The 17860-nt window shown below is 44.2% G+C and overlaps 1 protein-coding gene across 2 annotated transcripts in view; it reads right to left on the bottom strand.

Annotated features, from left to right (window-relative positions):
* Positions 1–17860, bottom strand: part of LOC120945367 (extracellular serine/threonine protein kinase FAM20C-like) — a 112743-nt gene that overhangs the window by 29633 nt on the left and 65250 nt on the right. For both annotated transcript variants that reach the window (XM_040359488.1, XM_040359487.1), the window contains one exon: positions 13692–13773. In XM_040359488.1, coding sequence (XP_040215422.1) covers positions 13692–13773 — 82 coding nt within the window. The remainder of the gene's footprint in view (positions 1–13691; positions 13774–17860) is intronic.

Raw genomic sequence — 17860 nt, forward strand, 5'->3', positions numbered from 1 at the left:
TTTTGTTGAGGGTGGTCTATTGTTGCCAGGGATCTATTGTTGCTGGGGGTCTATTGTTATTGGCTGCAGGGGATCTATTTTACTGCTTTCTTGTTATTATTAACAAATTAAAGGGGCAGTACTGGGAGGTAGGTAGGAGGTGGGACCAAGGAACGGTGTTTGGAAGTAGGTAGTGGTGAAGATGGGGTAACTCCAAAAGGGAGAGTTCCTGCACCTATTCTCTGAGAAAAAAAGCCCTGTTAATAACAATGTTGTTATTTTAGTGTTGGGTTAAGGTTTCTATTATTCTATGTGAGTTTTAATAAGTCCAGTAAAGTATACTTATATTTTTCACATACTGTCTGTGGCTGCTTTATACCTACTTTTTTCTTTGGAGGTTACCCCTTCCCTCCTTTCTTTTGCTATGCTATTTATGGTATGCTGACCCACGCTTAAATGGTAGAATGACAGATGATTAATTATCCTCCCAGCTTTTTGATGCTATCTGACAATCAGTAGCGTCTTATCCCCTTTTTTTGTTAGAGAAGTACTTTTATTTCCTTTAGCTTTGCTTTAACATACTAAACAAATAGTGAAAAAAAAGAGAATAATAGGCGCTCCTTCTGATTCCTTCCACCCCACTGCGCCAATGACTGTGCGAACCTCAAAAAAAAACGCTACTTAAAGTGGAGGTTCACCCGAAAAGTTAATTTTTAACATTAGATTGATGCTCATTTTGTCAAGGGGAATCTGGTAGTTTTTTTAAAATCAAAGCAGTACTTACCGTTTTAGAGAGCGATCTTCTCCGCCGCTTCCGGGTATGGGCTGCGGGACTGGGCGTTCCTATTTGATTGACAGGCTTCCGACGGTCGCATCTATCGCGTCACGATTTTCCGAAAGTAGCCGAACGTCGGCGGGGGGGGGTTCAGGCGCCGTATAGAGCCGCACCGACGTTCGGCTTCTTTCGGCTACTCGTGACACGATGTATGCGACCGTCGGAAGCCTGTCAATCAAATAGGAACGCCCAGTCCTGAAGACCATACCCGGAAGCGACGGAGAAGATCGCTCTCTAAAACAGTAAGTACGGCTTTGATTTTAAAAAAAATACCTGTTTCCCCTTGACAAAATGAGCATCAATCTAAGGTTAAAAATTTTTTTCCGGGTGAACCCCCGCTTTAAATAATAATAATGTGTACCAAAAATTCTGAATGAACAAAATAGTAGTGCTAAAAAATAACTAAACGTTTCTAAATATTAAACAATACATTTGTGATAAAGAAAATATTGTGAGGAATGCAGGAATATATAAATAAAGTGAAAAAATTGTATAAATATATACCGTATTTATCGGCGTATATATCGCGCACTATTTTCCCCTTAAAATAAGGGGAAAATCGTGGGTGTGCAATATACGCCGATAGCCGCTTCCCGCGCTCAGTTTGAAATCCTGCGCCGACATATACCGAGTGCAGTACACTCGGGTACATTCGGCCAGGCTCGGCTTCGCTCGTGCTCACGCATAAACGTCACAGAGCGTGAGCACGAGCGACGCCGAGCCTTGCCGAATGTACCCGAGTGTACTGCACTCGGTATATGTCGGCGGAGGCGTTCGAACTGAGCGCGGGAAGCGGGGACTCGACTTGAGGCGCGCGCTGGAGAAGCCGGGAGGACACCATCGAGGCCCCAGACGGACGCCGGACCGGACGATGGACGCTGGGAAGACACCAAAACTGTAAGTAATGAAATCATGTAAAAAAAAAATTTACAGGAATTTCGGGGGCAACTTTAGGGGTGCGCGGTATACGCGGGAGCACGTTATACCGCGATAAATACGGTATGTGAAAAAGCGTCCACATAGAAAACAATTAAAGTGTCCAAAGGAAAACAAATCTTCAAAAATTATTCTTAATATGAGACCTTTCACCACACCAAAGTGCTCAGTGACTCCACACACCCATAAGAATTGCGCTTACCAATGCGATATGCCTTGTATTCTCATGCTTGGCACAAACCGCAAAATATTTCTCCACACGAACTGACCAATTCCACCAGTGATTCTCACAAGCCAAATCGTTGTTCCACATGAAAGGTAAAGTGACTCCAATGTTGAAGTATATCAAACTTGTTTATTTAAAATCAGTAAAACTAGACTAGTTTTGTCGCTCTGGACCCTGCGTGAAGAAATCCAGATCGACAAAACTAATCTAGGGGAAGTTACACGGCACACCAAGGAAGCGTCCGAGTACCGACCATTGCATGTGTAGTGTGTTTTTGAAGTGACGAGTGACGAGTGAGGCCCCATACACACCATAGAATCTATCCGCAGATAAATCCCATCAAATGGGTTTCTGCGGATAGATCCTATGGTGTGTACACTCCGTCGGATATCTATCCGCAGATAAATCTCCCCTGGGATGGATTTCCAGCAGATGGATATTTGCTGACATGCTCAACAAATCCATCTGCTGGAATCCATTCCAACGGATGGATCCGCTCGTCTGTACAGACTTACCGGATCCATCCGTCCAAAGGGATTCCCCGCACGCGTCGTAATGATTTGACGCATGCGTGGAATTCCTTATATGACAGCGTCGCGCCCGTCGCCGCGTCATAATAGCGGCGACGGCGCGACACGTCATCGGCAGAGGATTTCAGCGGGGATTTCAATGCGATGGTGTGTACACGCCATCGCATAGAAATCCTCTGAAATCCTCGAGAGGATTTATCCGCGGATACGGTCCGCTGGACCGTATCTGCGGATAAATCCTCTCGTGTGTATGGGGCCTGAGACGAACGGAGCAGGGGGTGAGGCTGACGGTTTTTATTTAGGTCCGCTGTGACCATAATGCAACAAGATAATCACCTGTGAGGAACCTGCTGCTTAGTTCACTATTGAAGTGCCTTGATTTGCTGTATCAAATGTGAGTGCAATGTGTAAAGCTGTTTTACTGATTTTAAATAAACAAGTTTGATATACTTCACCATTGGAGTCACTTTACCTTTCATGTGGAACAACGATTCGGCTTGTGAGAATCACTGGTGGAATTGGTCAGTTCGTGTGGAGAAATATTTTGCTGTTTGTGTCAAGCATGAGAATGCAAGGCATATCGCATTGGTAAGCGCAATTCTTATGGGTGTGGAGTCACTGAGCACTTTGGTGTGGTGAAAGGTCTCATATTAAGAAGATTTTTTGAAGATTTGTTTTCCTTTGGACACTTTAATTGTTTTCACCTGGAATATTATCACCTTGGATTTTCTATGTGGACGCTTTTTCACATATATATTTATACAATTTTTTCACTTTATTTATATATTCCTGCATTCCTCACAATATTTTCTGTATCACGAATGTATTGTTTAATATTTAGAAAAGTTTAGTTATTTTTTAGCGCTACTATTTTGTTCATTCAGAATTTTTGCTTTAACATAGTTACCAAGGGCCAGATCCACATACATGTAGATCGGCGCAGCGTATCAGAGATACACTACGCCGCCGTACCTTACCTGGCGTATATTCGAATCCTCAGCGAGTTTGCGTCGTAAGTTACGGCGGCGTAGTGTATTTCTGGCAGCGGATTTCAAATCGGGCGGGTTGGGGGCGTGTTTCATTTAAATGAAGCGCGTCCCCGCGCCGAATGAACTGCGCATGCGTCATCCCGAAATTTCCGACGTGCATTGCGCTAAATGACGTCGCTAGGACGTCATTTTTTTAACTTAGACGTGAGTTACGTCCATCCCTATTCATGGACGACTTGCGCAAAAAATAAAAACATTTCAAATTTTGACGCGGGAACGACGGCCATACTTAACATGGCAAGTCTAGCTATACGCCGCAAAATACCAACTTTAACTATACGCCGGAAAACGCCGACTACAGACGACGTTAGAAAATGCGACGGCCGCGCGTACATTCGTGGATCGTCGTAAATCGCTAATTTGCATACCCGACACGGAAAACACCACCCAGCGGACGCCGAAGTATTGCATCTTAGATCCGACGACGTACGAAGACGTACACCTGTCGGATCTAACCCAGAAGCCGTCGGATCTTGTTTTGAGGATTCAAAACAACGATACGACGCGTCTGTGGATCTGGCCCCTAGTCAGTAAGGTTAAAAAGACACCAGTCCACCACATCCTCTATATCGTTTATAAATAAACAGAATTGGTCCCAGGACATATCCTTTGGGGGACCCAACTTACCAAACCGGACCATTCCGAGTACTCATTATTTATCACCACGCTTTAGACCCACCCCTGTAGCGAGTTTTCACTCCAGGGTCTCACCCTATGGTCCATCCTGACAGACCTCAGTTTGGAAAGTAAACACTTGTGGGGAACTGTATCAAATGCCTTTGCAAAATACAGATACACCACATCCACAGGCCTTCCTTTATCTAGATGGCAGCTCACTTATTCATATAGCGATAATAGATTGGTCTGACAAGAACGATCCTTCATAAATCCTTGTTGATTATAACTAATGATTTTTGTTTTCATTACTAAAATCTTGGATATAGTCCCTTATCATCCCCGCCAATAGCTTACAGACTATTGATGTTAGGCTGACTAGCCTGTAGTTTCCAGGGATATATCTCGGCCCTTTTTTAAATATTGGTACCACATTGGCTTTTCTCCAATTATCTGGTACCATTCCAGTCAGTAAACTGTCAATAAAAATTAGGAACAATGTTCTAGCTATTAACTGACTCACTTCCTTAAACACTTCCATACCAGGCACTTACGCACCTTCCTGCCCAAGCCAATTTTCAGCTTTCAGCGCTGTCGCACTTTGAATGACAATTGCGCGGTTATGCTACACTGTACCCAAACAATTTTTTTATGATTTTGTTCCCACAAATAGAGCTTTCTTTTGGTGGTATTTGATCACCTCGGTGATTTGTATTTTTTGCGCAACAACTAAAAAAACGAGCGAACATTTTGAAAAAAAAAATAAGTTTTTATTTTTTTCTGTTAATTTTTTTATAAATAAGTACGTTTTCGTCTTCAATTACGGGCACTGATATGACGGCACTGATGGGCACTGATGAGGTGGCACTGATAGGCACCAATGAGGCGGCAATGATGGGCACTGATAAGCAGCGCTGGTATGCGGCACTGATGGGCACTCATAGGCGGAACTGATGGGCACTCATAGGCAGCACTGATGGGCACTCATAGGCAGCACTGATGGGCACTCATAGACGGTACTGATGGGCACTCATGGGTGGCACTTATGGGTGGCACTGATGGGCACTGATAGGTGGGCACTGGGCATGGATGGGCACTGAGGGATGGCACTGATGGACACTGAGGGGTGGCACTGATGGCATTGCTGGGAATCACTTCAGTCAGTGCCCATGTTGCCAGTCAGTGCCCATGTTGCAAGTCAGTGTCCATTTGTGGGCACTGATTGGCATCTATTGTGCTAATTTTTTTTATTGTTGCCTATTGTTTTATTGTTGTTTTATTGGGTCCTGGTGGTCCAGTGTGGGCATCCGAGGGGGGGGCTGCGCTGATAAACAATCAGCGGGAACCCCCCCTGTCAGGAGAGCCGCTGATCAGCTCTCCTCTACTCTCGTCTGTCAGACACGAGTGAGGAAGAGCCGATCAACGTGATCAGCCGTGATTGGACACGGCTGATCACGTGGTAAAGAGCCTCCGCCGGAGGCTCTTTACCGAGATCGGAGATGGAGGGTGTAAGACTGACACCCCGTATCACCGATTGCCGCGCTGCGCGCCGGGAAGGTTATCCTGCTGGACGTCAATAGACGTCCAGTCAGGATTACAGAACCACTTCCTGGACGTCAATATACTATTGACCGGGCGGGAAGTGGTTAAGGACCCTCGAGTGTAAGTCATCTGGTCCTGGTGACTTATTTATGTTAAGTTTTTCAAGTCTATTTCTGATACTGGCTTCTGTTAGCCATGAGGGTACATGTTTGATGTGTTATTAGTACTTATTACCATTACAGTCTTGGTTACTATATCCCCCTTTTTCCTTCGTGAAAACTGAGGAGAAGAATGCATATAAAACCTTTGCCTTCTACTTGACTTTTGTAACCAAGTTGCCTTCAACATCTTTTATGAGGTAATATGCTCTGTTTTTTAAGTAATATTTCTAAGTAATAACACCAGAAACTGTGCCCCCCTCCCCCCCGATGGAGCTAATTGGACCATGCTTTTATATGGGTTATTTACTCTCCTCTGGAACGCTCTGAAACGAGGGGAAGCTCTGCTGGTTTCTATCATCCAATCATGTACAAACAAAAATTATGTTTTTTTTTTTCCTTTCTTGCATGCAATTAAGTATTCTTTGAAAAGTGGAGCTTTACCTCATTCACTAAGCTCTGGAGCAAGTGCACTTGCAGTGCACAGTATATTTTCCTTTAGTAAATCAGCCCCAACTTGTGTATTTATTGTGCCTGAACATTAGGTTAGGACATTACAAACAAATTTGTATGAGACATGGGCCATTTTTTTTTTTCAATGGTTTGATTTAAATCCATGCAGCAATATGCAATGTGCTTCAATAGTGTGCTTCCAGGTTGGCTGCACGTTATAATGATAAACTTATGATAGAGCCTTTAAAAAGTGGCTTCTCAAAGTTAAGGACCCAAGATTGAGCCCTGAGGAACACCATACTTGACTGTACTGACTTCAGACTGGAATCCAACAAGAGAAGCAAAGTGACAGCAATCAGTGATATATGACTTAATCCATTTCAGAGCCAATTCTGAGACTCCAAATATAATTTTACAGAGTAAAAGATTATATACAAAGATTATATACAGTGCAGAAGTAGATGTCCTACTTCTACCTGCCTACCACTGGACTCATACCACACTTTAAAAAGACCCAAGGTTTTATCACTCAGATGTATACGGGTCATTATTTTTGCACACCAAACAGGTTGCCAAGCACTTAGGGCCAGATTCAGAAAGATGCGCTGTAACTTTGGGCGCAAGTTCTGTATTCAGAAAGAACTTGCGCCCTTATTTACGGCGGCGTAACGTATGTGTTGTGGCGTAAGGCCACAATTCAAATGGGGATGTTGGGGGCGTGTTGTATTTAAATTTGCCTTGACCCCATGTTTTTTACGTTTTTTTTGAACGGCGCATGCGCCGTCCGTAAAATATCCGATGGCCATACTTAAATTGGGGTTCACCACAATTTTTTTTTTTTAACATTACATTCAGGCGAGTTGTTAGAATCACAATCGGATGTTTTTTTTTAAATCGTTGCCGTACATACCGTTTTATAGACATATGTTCACCGCGGCTTCCAGGTATAATCTGCGGGACTGGGCGTTCCTAATTGATTGACATGCTTCCGACCGTCGCATACAGCGCGTCACGAGTTGCCGAAAGAAGCCGACTTATAGAGCCGACTCGCAGTCCGGCTCCTTTCGGCAACTCGTGACGCGCTGTATGCAACGGTCGGAAGCCTGTCAATCAATTAGGAACGCCCAGTCCCGCAGATTATACCCGGAAGCCGCGGTGAACATATATCTATAAAACGGTATGTACGGCAACGATTTAAAAAAAAAACACCCGATTGTGATTCTAGCAACTCGCCTGAATCTAATGTTAAAATATTTTTTTTGGGTGAACCCCCACTTTAACATTAGCTATGCCTCATATAGCAGGGGTAACTATATGCTGAAAAAAGCGGAACGTAAACGACGTAAAAAAATGCGCCGGCGGGACGTACGTTTCTGAATCGCCGTATCTACCTAATTAGTATATTCCTCGCGTAAACATACGAAAGCGCCACCTAGCGGCCAGCCTGAAATTGCAGCCTAAGATACGACGGTGTAAGACACTTACACCTGTCGGATCTTAGGGATATCTATGCGTAACTGATTCTCTGAATCAGGCGCATAGATACGACCGACCCCACTCAGAGATACGACGGCGTATCAGGAGATACGCCGTCGGATCTTGTTTCTGAATCCGGCCCTATATCTGTTTTTACGATCACATCTTTTCCTTTCTTTTAATTGTGTATTTGTGTTCTGCTTTCAACTAGAAAAACATATGACCCTAAAGTAAATACCTTTCATATTTTATTTCCCCAACATTATTTGGTCACATGGGTCCTTAGCCTTTTAAACAATCATCTTGCACAATTATATATCTATTATATATTATATAAGGTGGTTGTAAACCCTTGCAGACCACTTTTTGCTACAGGTAAGCCTATAATAAGATTTACCTGTAGCTACCCAGGATATCTCCTAAACCCAGGGGCGTACCTAGAGCATTTGGCACCCGGGGCGGATCCTATATCTGGCACCCCCCCCCACGGTAAAATGTAAAAACACCCCACTGCATCCCCTTCAATATCTCTTTGTAACTACTGTGTACCCCTCTCCACATTTCACAGCACCCTGCACCTCTGGACCCCTTTACATTACACAGCACCCTACACCTCTGGACCCCTTTACATTAAACAGTAGACATGTGCATTCGTTTTCGTTAGAATGCATTTTCGTCCGAAATCTGGTCTGCAAAAAAAGAAAAGCGAAAGATCCGACATAAAAAATGCTTTATTTTCGTTTTCGTTGCGGTAAAAATTCGATATAGAGAGATTCGACATTATAGGGAAAAGATTCGACATCATAGAGAAAAGATCCGACATTATAGAGAAAAGATTCGACACTATAGAAATAATAGATTCGACATTACAGAGAATAGATTTCGATTTATGAGAAAATAGATTCGACATTATAGAGTGAGGCGAAGACTTTTGGAAGATGGCCTGGTGTCAAGAAGGGCAGCAAAAAAAACACTTCTCTCCAAAAAAAACATCAGGGACAGATTGATCTTCTGCAGAAAATATGGTGAATGGACTGCTGAGTTCTGGGGCAAAGTCATATTCTCCGATGAAGCCTCTTTCCGATTGTTTGGGGCATCAGGAAAAAGGCTTGTCCGGAGAAGAAAAGGTGAGCGCTACCATCAGTCCTGTGTCATGCCAACAGTAAAGCATCCTGAGACCATTCATGTGTGGGGTTGCTTCTCATCCAAGGGAGTGGGCTCACTCACAATTTTGCCCAAAAACACAGCCATGAATAAAGAATGGTACCAAAATACCCTCCAACAGCAACTTCTTCCAACAATCCAACAACAGTTTGGTGAAGAACAATGCATTTTCCAGCACGATGGAGCACCGTGCCATGAGGCAAAAGTGATAACCAAGTGGCTCGGGGACCAAAACTTTGACATTTTGGGTCCATGGCCTGGGAACTCCCCAGATCTTAATCCCATTGAGAACTTGTGGTCAATCACAAACTCACTAATTCTGACAAACTCCAAGAAGTGATTATGAAAGAATGGGTTGCTATCAATCAGGAATTGGGCCAGAAGTTGATTGAGAGCATGCCCAGTCAAATTGCAGAGGTCCTGAAAAAGAAGGGCCAACACTGCAAATACCAACTCTTTGCATAAATGTCATGTAATTGTCGATAAAAGCCTTTGAAACGTATGGAGTGCATGTAATTATATTTCACTACATCACAGAAACAACTGAAACAAAGATCTAAAAGCAGTTTAGCAGCAAACTTTGTGAAAACGAATATTTGTGTCATTCTCAAAACTTTTGGCCACAACTGTACATGTGCACACAGAAGGATTGTTGCTTGTAGGGTTCAGTGAAGTGTATGAGGTTTAAATAAGGGGCACTCTGGCTGCTCTGGTCATCTGTTTTAGCTCTTTTTCACACCAGTAGACCAATCGGGTCCGCCTGTCTATTTTTCAGGCGGACCCAATCGGGCCACCCATTGTTCTCTATGGGGCAGCGGATGTCAGCGCTGTCCGCTGCCCCTTGATGGCATACGATTCAATCAGGTCTGCTAAAAACAGACGGATGGTATCTGTTCCCCATCCATCTGGTATTTCGGATCAGATGACAACCGGATGGAAATGGACAGGCAGTTTGTCTCCATCCAACTGCCCCATAGAGAACAGCGGGCTGTGTCCTTGTCTTCTCTACATAGCAGAGTGGACACAGACTGTCATCCGCCTGCTCAGCAGGGATCAGCAGAAAGATCCCCTGCTGAGCAGGCGGATCCGCTTGGTTTCCAGATTCTACTCCATCTGAAAGGGGCCTAACAAATTCTAACTTGTAGTGGACATTCTTTCCCTTTCAGAGAAGAACTAGGCACAGTCTTTAAACTCACAAATGCGAAATTCTTTTAGAGATATGTCATGCCTTAGAGACACTTTTAAACAGCTTCTGGGCTGCCTCTGTTTGTATATACGGTACATTGACTTGTATCGGAAAAAAGCAGCTCAGATGCATGCTGCATTAACCAAATATTAACAAGCAGAAATCAAATTCAGTATAAAATGTTAGGGGCCTTTTTATAAAGCAAAATGTTCCCAAATTCCCAAATGTTTGGGAATCTCAAGGGATTCTTTCTTTCCTTGTAAAAAAGGCAAAGTTTGCAGTTCTTCACAAACCATCAAAATTTCCACCTTCACTTCCAACACCACCTCAGTGGAATATCAAATAAATGATTTCATTACCTGCAGCACCATTGGGGTGATATACTTGCTGGCCTGCCCTTGTGGCCTACAGTATATAGGGAGGACCACCCGGGTCCTAAACATCAGGATAGGAGAACTTCTGTCCAGGATACGTGGTGGCTTTACCAAACATAGTGTCTCATTACATTTTCTCAAATGTCACAATCAGGATCCATCTGTGCTTAGAGTGATAGGCATTGAAAAGTACACTCCACATTGGAGGGGCAGTGACCTCACGCGTCACATTTCCCGTAGAGAGACCCGACTAATTTATGACATGAAGTGTTTTAGCCAGTGGGGCCTAAACATCGAATGGGACATCAACTGTTACATAGATAACAGCTGATGGTACCCAACAGTAGGGTTTGTTCTATATCTTTTTCCATAATAATATTTTTTTACAATTCTTGGTAAATTCCTTCTCTTCCTTACACTGAATCCCCTCCTCTATCCCCCATTCCCAAGGAGGATCCTACACATATGTTACATGATGCCTATTGGGACTATGGGGTTTTCTTTACCAATGGGGGAGGAGGTAGATTGTGTACGAATATAATAATTTTTACTGTGTTTTTTATATATGTTTTTAAATATGTTTCTTACATATGCTGTTTTTTTAGATATATGCGGTTTTTATACATATATATATGCTGGCTCATATATACGCTGGAAATTTGTATGTTTGCACACCGACTGGTATACAACAATATGTAGGGTGCTCCCCCTTAACATATGGGGAGCATATGGAGGTGCGTTTCTTAGTATTAGCAGCTAAGTGCATCATTCATCTCCATGACTTGTAAAGGTTTTTTAAAGAGTGTTATCTCCAATAAGTTTTTATAAGTTTTGATAAATGTTTTTTTTAATGTATAACAGATTAGGATTAAGGTCCGCGGTGCGCAAGACCATCAGCCATAGTTAGTCTGAATAGGAATTTCCGCACGACCGTATCCCAATCCTATATGATGGGTGACCACGGGCAGGCTTTGATTATTTGTCTGCTTCTGGTGTCACTATTCCTGTCAGGGTATTTAATGAAGTAGAATGCCTGATCCTGCAGCCTCCTTTTCTAGTGGACGCCTCATACAGGAGAAACGCAGCGTCGGGTGGAGCTAAGGATTCAGACGTTGCACACACCTGCTGTTCAGGCATGAGCCAAGCCATCAGCAGAGTGCCTTGTTTGTTTTGAAGATCTTGTGTTTTTTGTAACCTTTTTTGATGCCAATTACCTGCTCAAATAATAAAGAGCAAGTTCTTTTTTACCGCACCATGAGGTTCTCCCTTTTCTTTTCCCATATCTCATACATTGCCTACTGAAAACCCCCTCCTTTGAGAGGAGACGGTATTCACACATCCAGGATTCCAGTGATCCATCCGGAAGGTCCCTGGACTACAAGCAGAGGACGGGAGCCAGAGGAAATCACCCTGTATGTGCAGAGCTGATTATTATCTATGTTCTGGTAAGCTGCCATCTTATCTAAATATGAGAAGTGTATTGTGTTTGAAGATTTATAAATGAATATCTGCAAGTAAGTCGCAAGAGTGTACCCTTCACGGACTTCATCCCTTTGATATTCTTTGCTACATTCACCTTTTTTGCCACACAATTTTTTTTGGACTGTCACCTTGTTTTTTACCAGTGCCCCCCCAATCAAGTCCTTTATGCATGAACCTGTTTGAACTTTGATGATCTTTCACATGTTTTTAGAGGGCTAATCCATGTTGGGTATTTCGTTTTGGATTTCAGTATTCTAGGAATCCCCTTTTTATTTCAATTTTATTTGTATATTTTTATTTGTTTATCCATGTGTTTTCTATCCACATCTGAGATACACCAACTTTTTGTCAGTCGCTGAGAGATGCGACTTTAGGTTGCGAATTAATTTGTATTACTTTATTTATAAAGCAGACACATCTGACATTCAGCAAACATTGGGGTTGATTTACTACAACTGGAGAGTGCAAAATCTGGTGCAGCTCTGCATAGAACCCAATCAGCTTCCAGGTATTATTGTCAAAGCTTAAAGGGGTTGTAAAGTCAGATTTTTTTTTATCTTCATGCATTCTATCGGTTAGTCAGAAGGTCACCAGCCCCGCACTTACCCCATCTATCGGGAAGTGCTTTCTCCGGGGCGACGAGCAGCGGCTTCCCCTGCTCCTCCCCAGCATCACATCGGCTTCCGCCATGCATCTCCTCGCTCCTCCTCCTAGGTGGCCAATAGGATCAGTTCTCCTTTCGGCCAATTGGTTATCGGGTCTCATGACCCACTTCCTAATTGGCCGAGAGGATAATCAGGAAAACTATAGCGAATATTTATTTGCTATTGTCACACAACTGGTTGGGTTTAGGACACAGTGCTATGTCCCCCGAGCCCACCCTTTTTTGAAGCCTAATAGAGGCTCTGGCTCTAATCATGTGGTTAAAAAAAAAAAAACATTGTAATCCATGTGTCCGGCGCCCCGCATGTTGATTAGAGGGCCAGACGCATGGATAGGGGGGCGGTGCCCCTGCGCCCTGCATTACAGGCCACCACTGCTAGAGAGGAAGGTTAACAGAAGCTTTACAGTGCTGAAGTTCACAGGCTGCAGATGAGGGAGAAAGGAGAGAATATAAGGGGGCTAAGACACTATCCTATTTACTATGTAAATGTAACTCTTTTGTCTCCCCCTGTCAGCAGAGTTTGTCCCGCCACCTCTCCTGCTTGCTTTCCCTTTCTCCTTCTCAAATTCGTGTTCCCTCTGCACAGTCTGTGTCATTCCTGTTGCTTTCTCCCCCCTTCAGCAACAGTAAATCTTAATACGGTCAGCTGATTGGCCTCTAGTGGCTCTGATTTTAGCCACAGTGCCGAGAATAGAGAGCAACTGAGCATGTGCAGAGCAGGGTAGGACAGTGCATTACTGGATTTAAAACAGTATAGGCACTATAGGTTATACTTGTAAAAGGGGCCAGCCTGAAGTGATCTTTCAGAACTTCCACTTTAACTTACAAGCTTTCCCAAAACTTGTTTCTCCTTTTTTGGTCATGGTCTACCCAAATTGATTTGTTCTATATCCAAGGTGACCTTTTTGTTTTAATCTTCTATTTGCTTACCTTCTTATTCCTGCATGTGTCCACTGTACACATTATTATCATAGTAAAAGTCAAAATAAAGTGTAATTTTATTGAAAACTCAGCATATTTACCCTCTTCCATTGTCCAAATGCAGGAGGAATGTTTGGTTTCCAAACTTCTCAAATGTCTCATAATGGTGTCGGTCTTGGTTGCCTTTTGTGGAATAGAATAAAGAATGGCATAGTATGTTTAAGACGAACTGTTTAGGTGTGATATTGTTAAGGTATATACAATATGTCAAACATTTGAGGCAGAATGGATACCAAAAGAAATCAGAGAACATATATCACATTCTTGGGGAAATATGTGTATGTATGTATGTATGTATGCATGTACGTACGTACGTATATATATATATATATATATATATATATATATATATATATATATATATATATATATATATATATATGTGTATGAAATGAGATATGCAAGTAGTTCATTATCACAAGAGGTTGTTCCTAATCATAAATTCATACCCTTCCCTCCTCCTGCTATAGTTAAGTTTATTTTTCTAAATATCTCCATATGAAATATATGTGCAATTTATGGGAGAGGAAAGAGAATATGTGTATATATATTATTGCACAAAAATAATATAAATATATATAAATATATATATATATATATATATATATATATATATATATATATAGCCAAGTTTTGTTAAAATTGAGTATTAGTGAAAATGGGTGATTACAGAGGTCAGTTTAGTGATCAAAGCATCATTTAATGGGAGTAGTATGTTCTCTGTCTCATGGTCAATCCCTTAATTAGCATAATTAGGCATATTCAAATTATTACTTTTTTTTAACATATTAGTGTTCACTGGAAAAAGATACATTGTTATAACATTGTTAATTTTTTTTTTTATTACCACCTGTCAAGGGATTTATTATGATGTTTTATCTATTAAGTTGCTATAGTCCCACCTGTCAGGTCACCTGTGGCCAGATGACAAATGCACCCCCGTTGGAGTCAGGGGTGCACCGCAAGGTAGTGAACCCTATAGCAGACTGCTGCGGATGGACAAAAAGCTTGAGCCCAAGATTCCCCAGGGCGCGGAGTCTAAGGTCCAGCTGGTGTTCACCAGAGCCTCTAGTGGTGAGGATGGCCTTCGCTGCAGCTGAACCCAGGTCGCAGTCCCCGGAGTCCCCCAGGTCACGCTCCGTAGGGAGAGAGGGGAAGCAGCCACTCAGGACACAAGGGATAGTGAAGGGTAAGCCGAGGTCGGGGCAACAGGCAGACGAGGATAACCAAGGGACAGGCCAAGGGTCAGGATCACAGGCAATCAGGAGGAGTCGGAGACAAGCCAAAGTCGGTACACAGAAATAACGTAGCACACGGCAAGCAGGAACACAATACTAACAAACACGTTGATCAGCACCGCAGACCAGCAGTGCAGTGGTTAATATAGAGTTCCTGGGATGACCTGGGATGGAGCCATACAGGGAGGAGAGATGATAAAGGCAGCCAGATAAGAGTCAGGCATCTAATGAACACATGAAGAGACAGGTAAGCTGCCAGACATTATTGCATATCCATGACAGTACCCTCCCTCTTATGGTCCCTCCCCCTCCCCCGCCTGGGCCCAGGCCTAAAGGGAAATCCCAAATGAAACCTCAACAGACGAGGCGCAGATCAAGACCTCAGATGCAGAAATCCAAGACGCCTCCTCAGTACCAAACCCTCTCCAAAGCACAAGGTACTGAAGAATGCCTCTACAGAGCCGAGAATCCAGAATTCGACCAACCTCGTACTTTAGATTATCCTCAGAGCGGTACCAAGGTAGGGGGAGGACAATAGGAATCATTGAGGACCAAAGGCCTTTTAGGAATAAGCAAGGGCAAGAGAGGATCAACAGGAATCTGAGGAGGATCCCTCAGACCCTTAAAGATGAACTGGGCATCTAGCACAGGACCATAAGACTGGGCAGAGGTCAGAGGAACCCTGAGGTCAGGTTGCTTAGAGGGTGACATGACACAGGAGTCAAGCTGGATAGCAGAAAGACCAGCAGAATGCAGAGAGCCCTGAAACAAGGTTGAAAACCCCACCTGGCCGAATGAGGCAGTCTATCCAAAGGATGGATTGAGCCCCTTAGATAGGTTTGAATGGACGTAATAGTATTAGGATGAGGCGAGGTTCTAAACAGGAAAAAGTAGGAGGCTCACTGGGCATGGGCTGGACTGGCATAACTGATGCAGAGGCCGAGTGAATAGCATAGTGAGGAGTAGCGTCTACCCGAATCGCATCACAAGGCGTAGCGACTGCAGAACTTGCAGACAAGTTAGCCTGGCTGTGCGTTTTTGGGACAGACAAAGGTAAACTGTTATGCAAACTGGAGTGAATGTTCGGCTCAGGTTCACAGGTGGGCTCCTCATTCAGAGTGCCACATGGGCTAGAGAGTGCATCAGCCTGACTATTGCAGGACACATCCCGGACACCACTACATGCAGTAGGAAGAGCAAAAGATACTGGGATGGTGGCAACAGGAAGTTTCTCCTTTGGGGCAACCTTGAGTAGGCATGACTTGGAACAGGAGGGACCCCAAGCCAGGATCTGTCCGGCAGTCCAGTCAATGTGTGGAGAATGGAGCCTTAACCAAGGAAGACCCAAAACGATAGGAGCTGAGGTCTTAGGTAGGATAAGGAAGGATATCCACTCCTGGTGAAGTGTCCCTACTGACATCTTAACAGGGAGTGTCTGGAAGCGAATAGGGCCCCCTGGGAGAACAGTGCCATCAATCGCCAAGACCACCAATGGTGTGGTGAGGGGCAAAAGGGTAAGTCTCATAGACGATGCGATTTCCCAGTCCATGAAATTGCCAGCGGCTCCGGAATCCAGATATGCCGAGATCGAATGAGAAGAAGCACCAAGATGAAGGAACACAGAAAGAAGAAGATGAGAAGGTGAAGGTGATATTTCTGGGTCCAATACTCCACCTTCCAGATGTATTGAACGTTTTTCCGGGCGAAGAGAGCAAGTGTCACGAAAATTACCTTTGCCCCCACAGTAGAGACACAGGCCCAGAGTTCTGCGCTTAGCATGTTCCTCAGGAGATAGCCTGGTCCGACCCAGCTGCATGGGTTTCTCAGCTGGCAGGAGATGCTCCACGGGTCGAAGAGAGGGAAACTCAGGCTGACCAAGAACCAGGGAGTGCCGGCGTCGTATTCCAGGGACCTTTCCTGAAAGCGAATATCGATCTGGTTACACAAGGTGATAACTTCGTCCAGATTAGTGGGGATGGTTCTTCCTGCTAATTCATCCTTCACCCGATCAGAAAGGCCATGCAAAAAGGTTGCGACTAAGGCCTCATTGTTCCAGCTAAACACAGCCGTCAGTATGCGGAAATGAAGAGCATACTGTCCCACAGAAGCAGACTCTTGGAGACATAGAAAGGCGCTGGCCGCTGAAGAGACATGAGCCGGTCCTTCAAAGATATTCCGAAAAAGGTTCAAGAAGTCAGGCAGGCTAGAAACCACTGGATCATTCAGTTCCCACAGAGGGGCTGCCCAGGCTAAAGCTTCACCGGAGAGGAGGGAAATGATATAGGCTATCTTAGCCCGATCAGACAGAAAGTGTTGGGGCTGGAGCTCAAAATGAATAGTGCATTGGCTAAGGAATCCCCTGCAGGCCTTGGAGTCCCCAGAGAAACGAGATGGAGCTGGCAGTTGTAGGGAATGCGACTCTGCGACTGGTGCGATAGGCGCAGCCGCTGGTTGTACTTGATGTTGCTGATTCAGGGTTCCCAAAGAGGTCTGGAGCTGCACAAAGCGGGAAGCCAGATCCAGAAGCAATCGCATCACCTGAGTCTGATTTAGATTCTTGAGTCTCAAGTCTGCGGACTATGCCCTGCAATGGATCGTCTGTGGGAAGCGGCACATCGGCCGGGTTCATGGTTGATCAAACTGTCAGGCCACCTGTGGCCAGATGACAAATGCACCCCATTGGACTGCTGCAGATGGACAGGAAGCTTGAGCCCAAGATTCCCCAGGGCGCGGAGTCTTAAGGTCCAGCTGGAGTTCACCAGAGCCTCTAATGGTGAGGATGGCCTTCGCTGCAGCTGAACCCAGGTCGCGGCCCACGGAGTCCCCCAGGTCACGCTCCATAGGGAGAGAGGGGAAGCAGCCACTCAGGACACAAGGGATAGTGAAGGGTAAGCCGAGGTCGGGGCAACAGGCAGACGAGGATAACCAAGGGACAGGCCAAGGTTCAGGGTCACAGGCAAACAGGAGTAGTC

The sequence above is a fragment of the Rana temporaria genome, chromosome 7 (assembly GCF_905171775.1).
Source record: "Rana temporaria chromosome 7, aRanTem1.1, whole genome shotgun sequence".
NCBI lineage: Eukaryota > Metazoa > Chordata > Amphibia > Anura > Ranidae > Rana > Rana temporaria.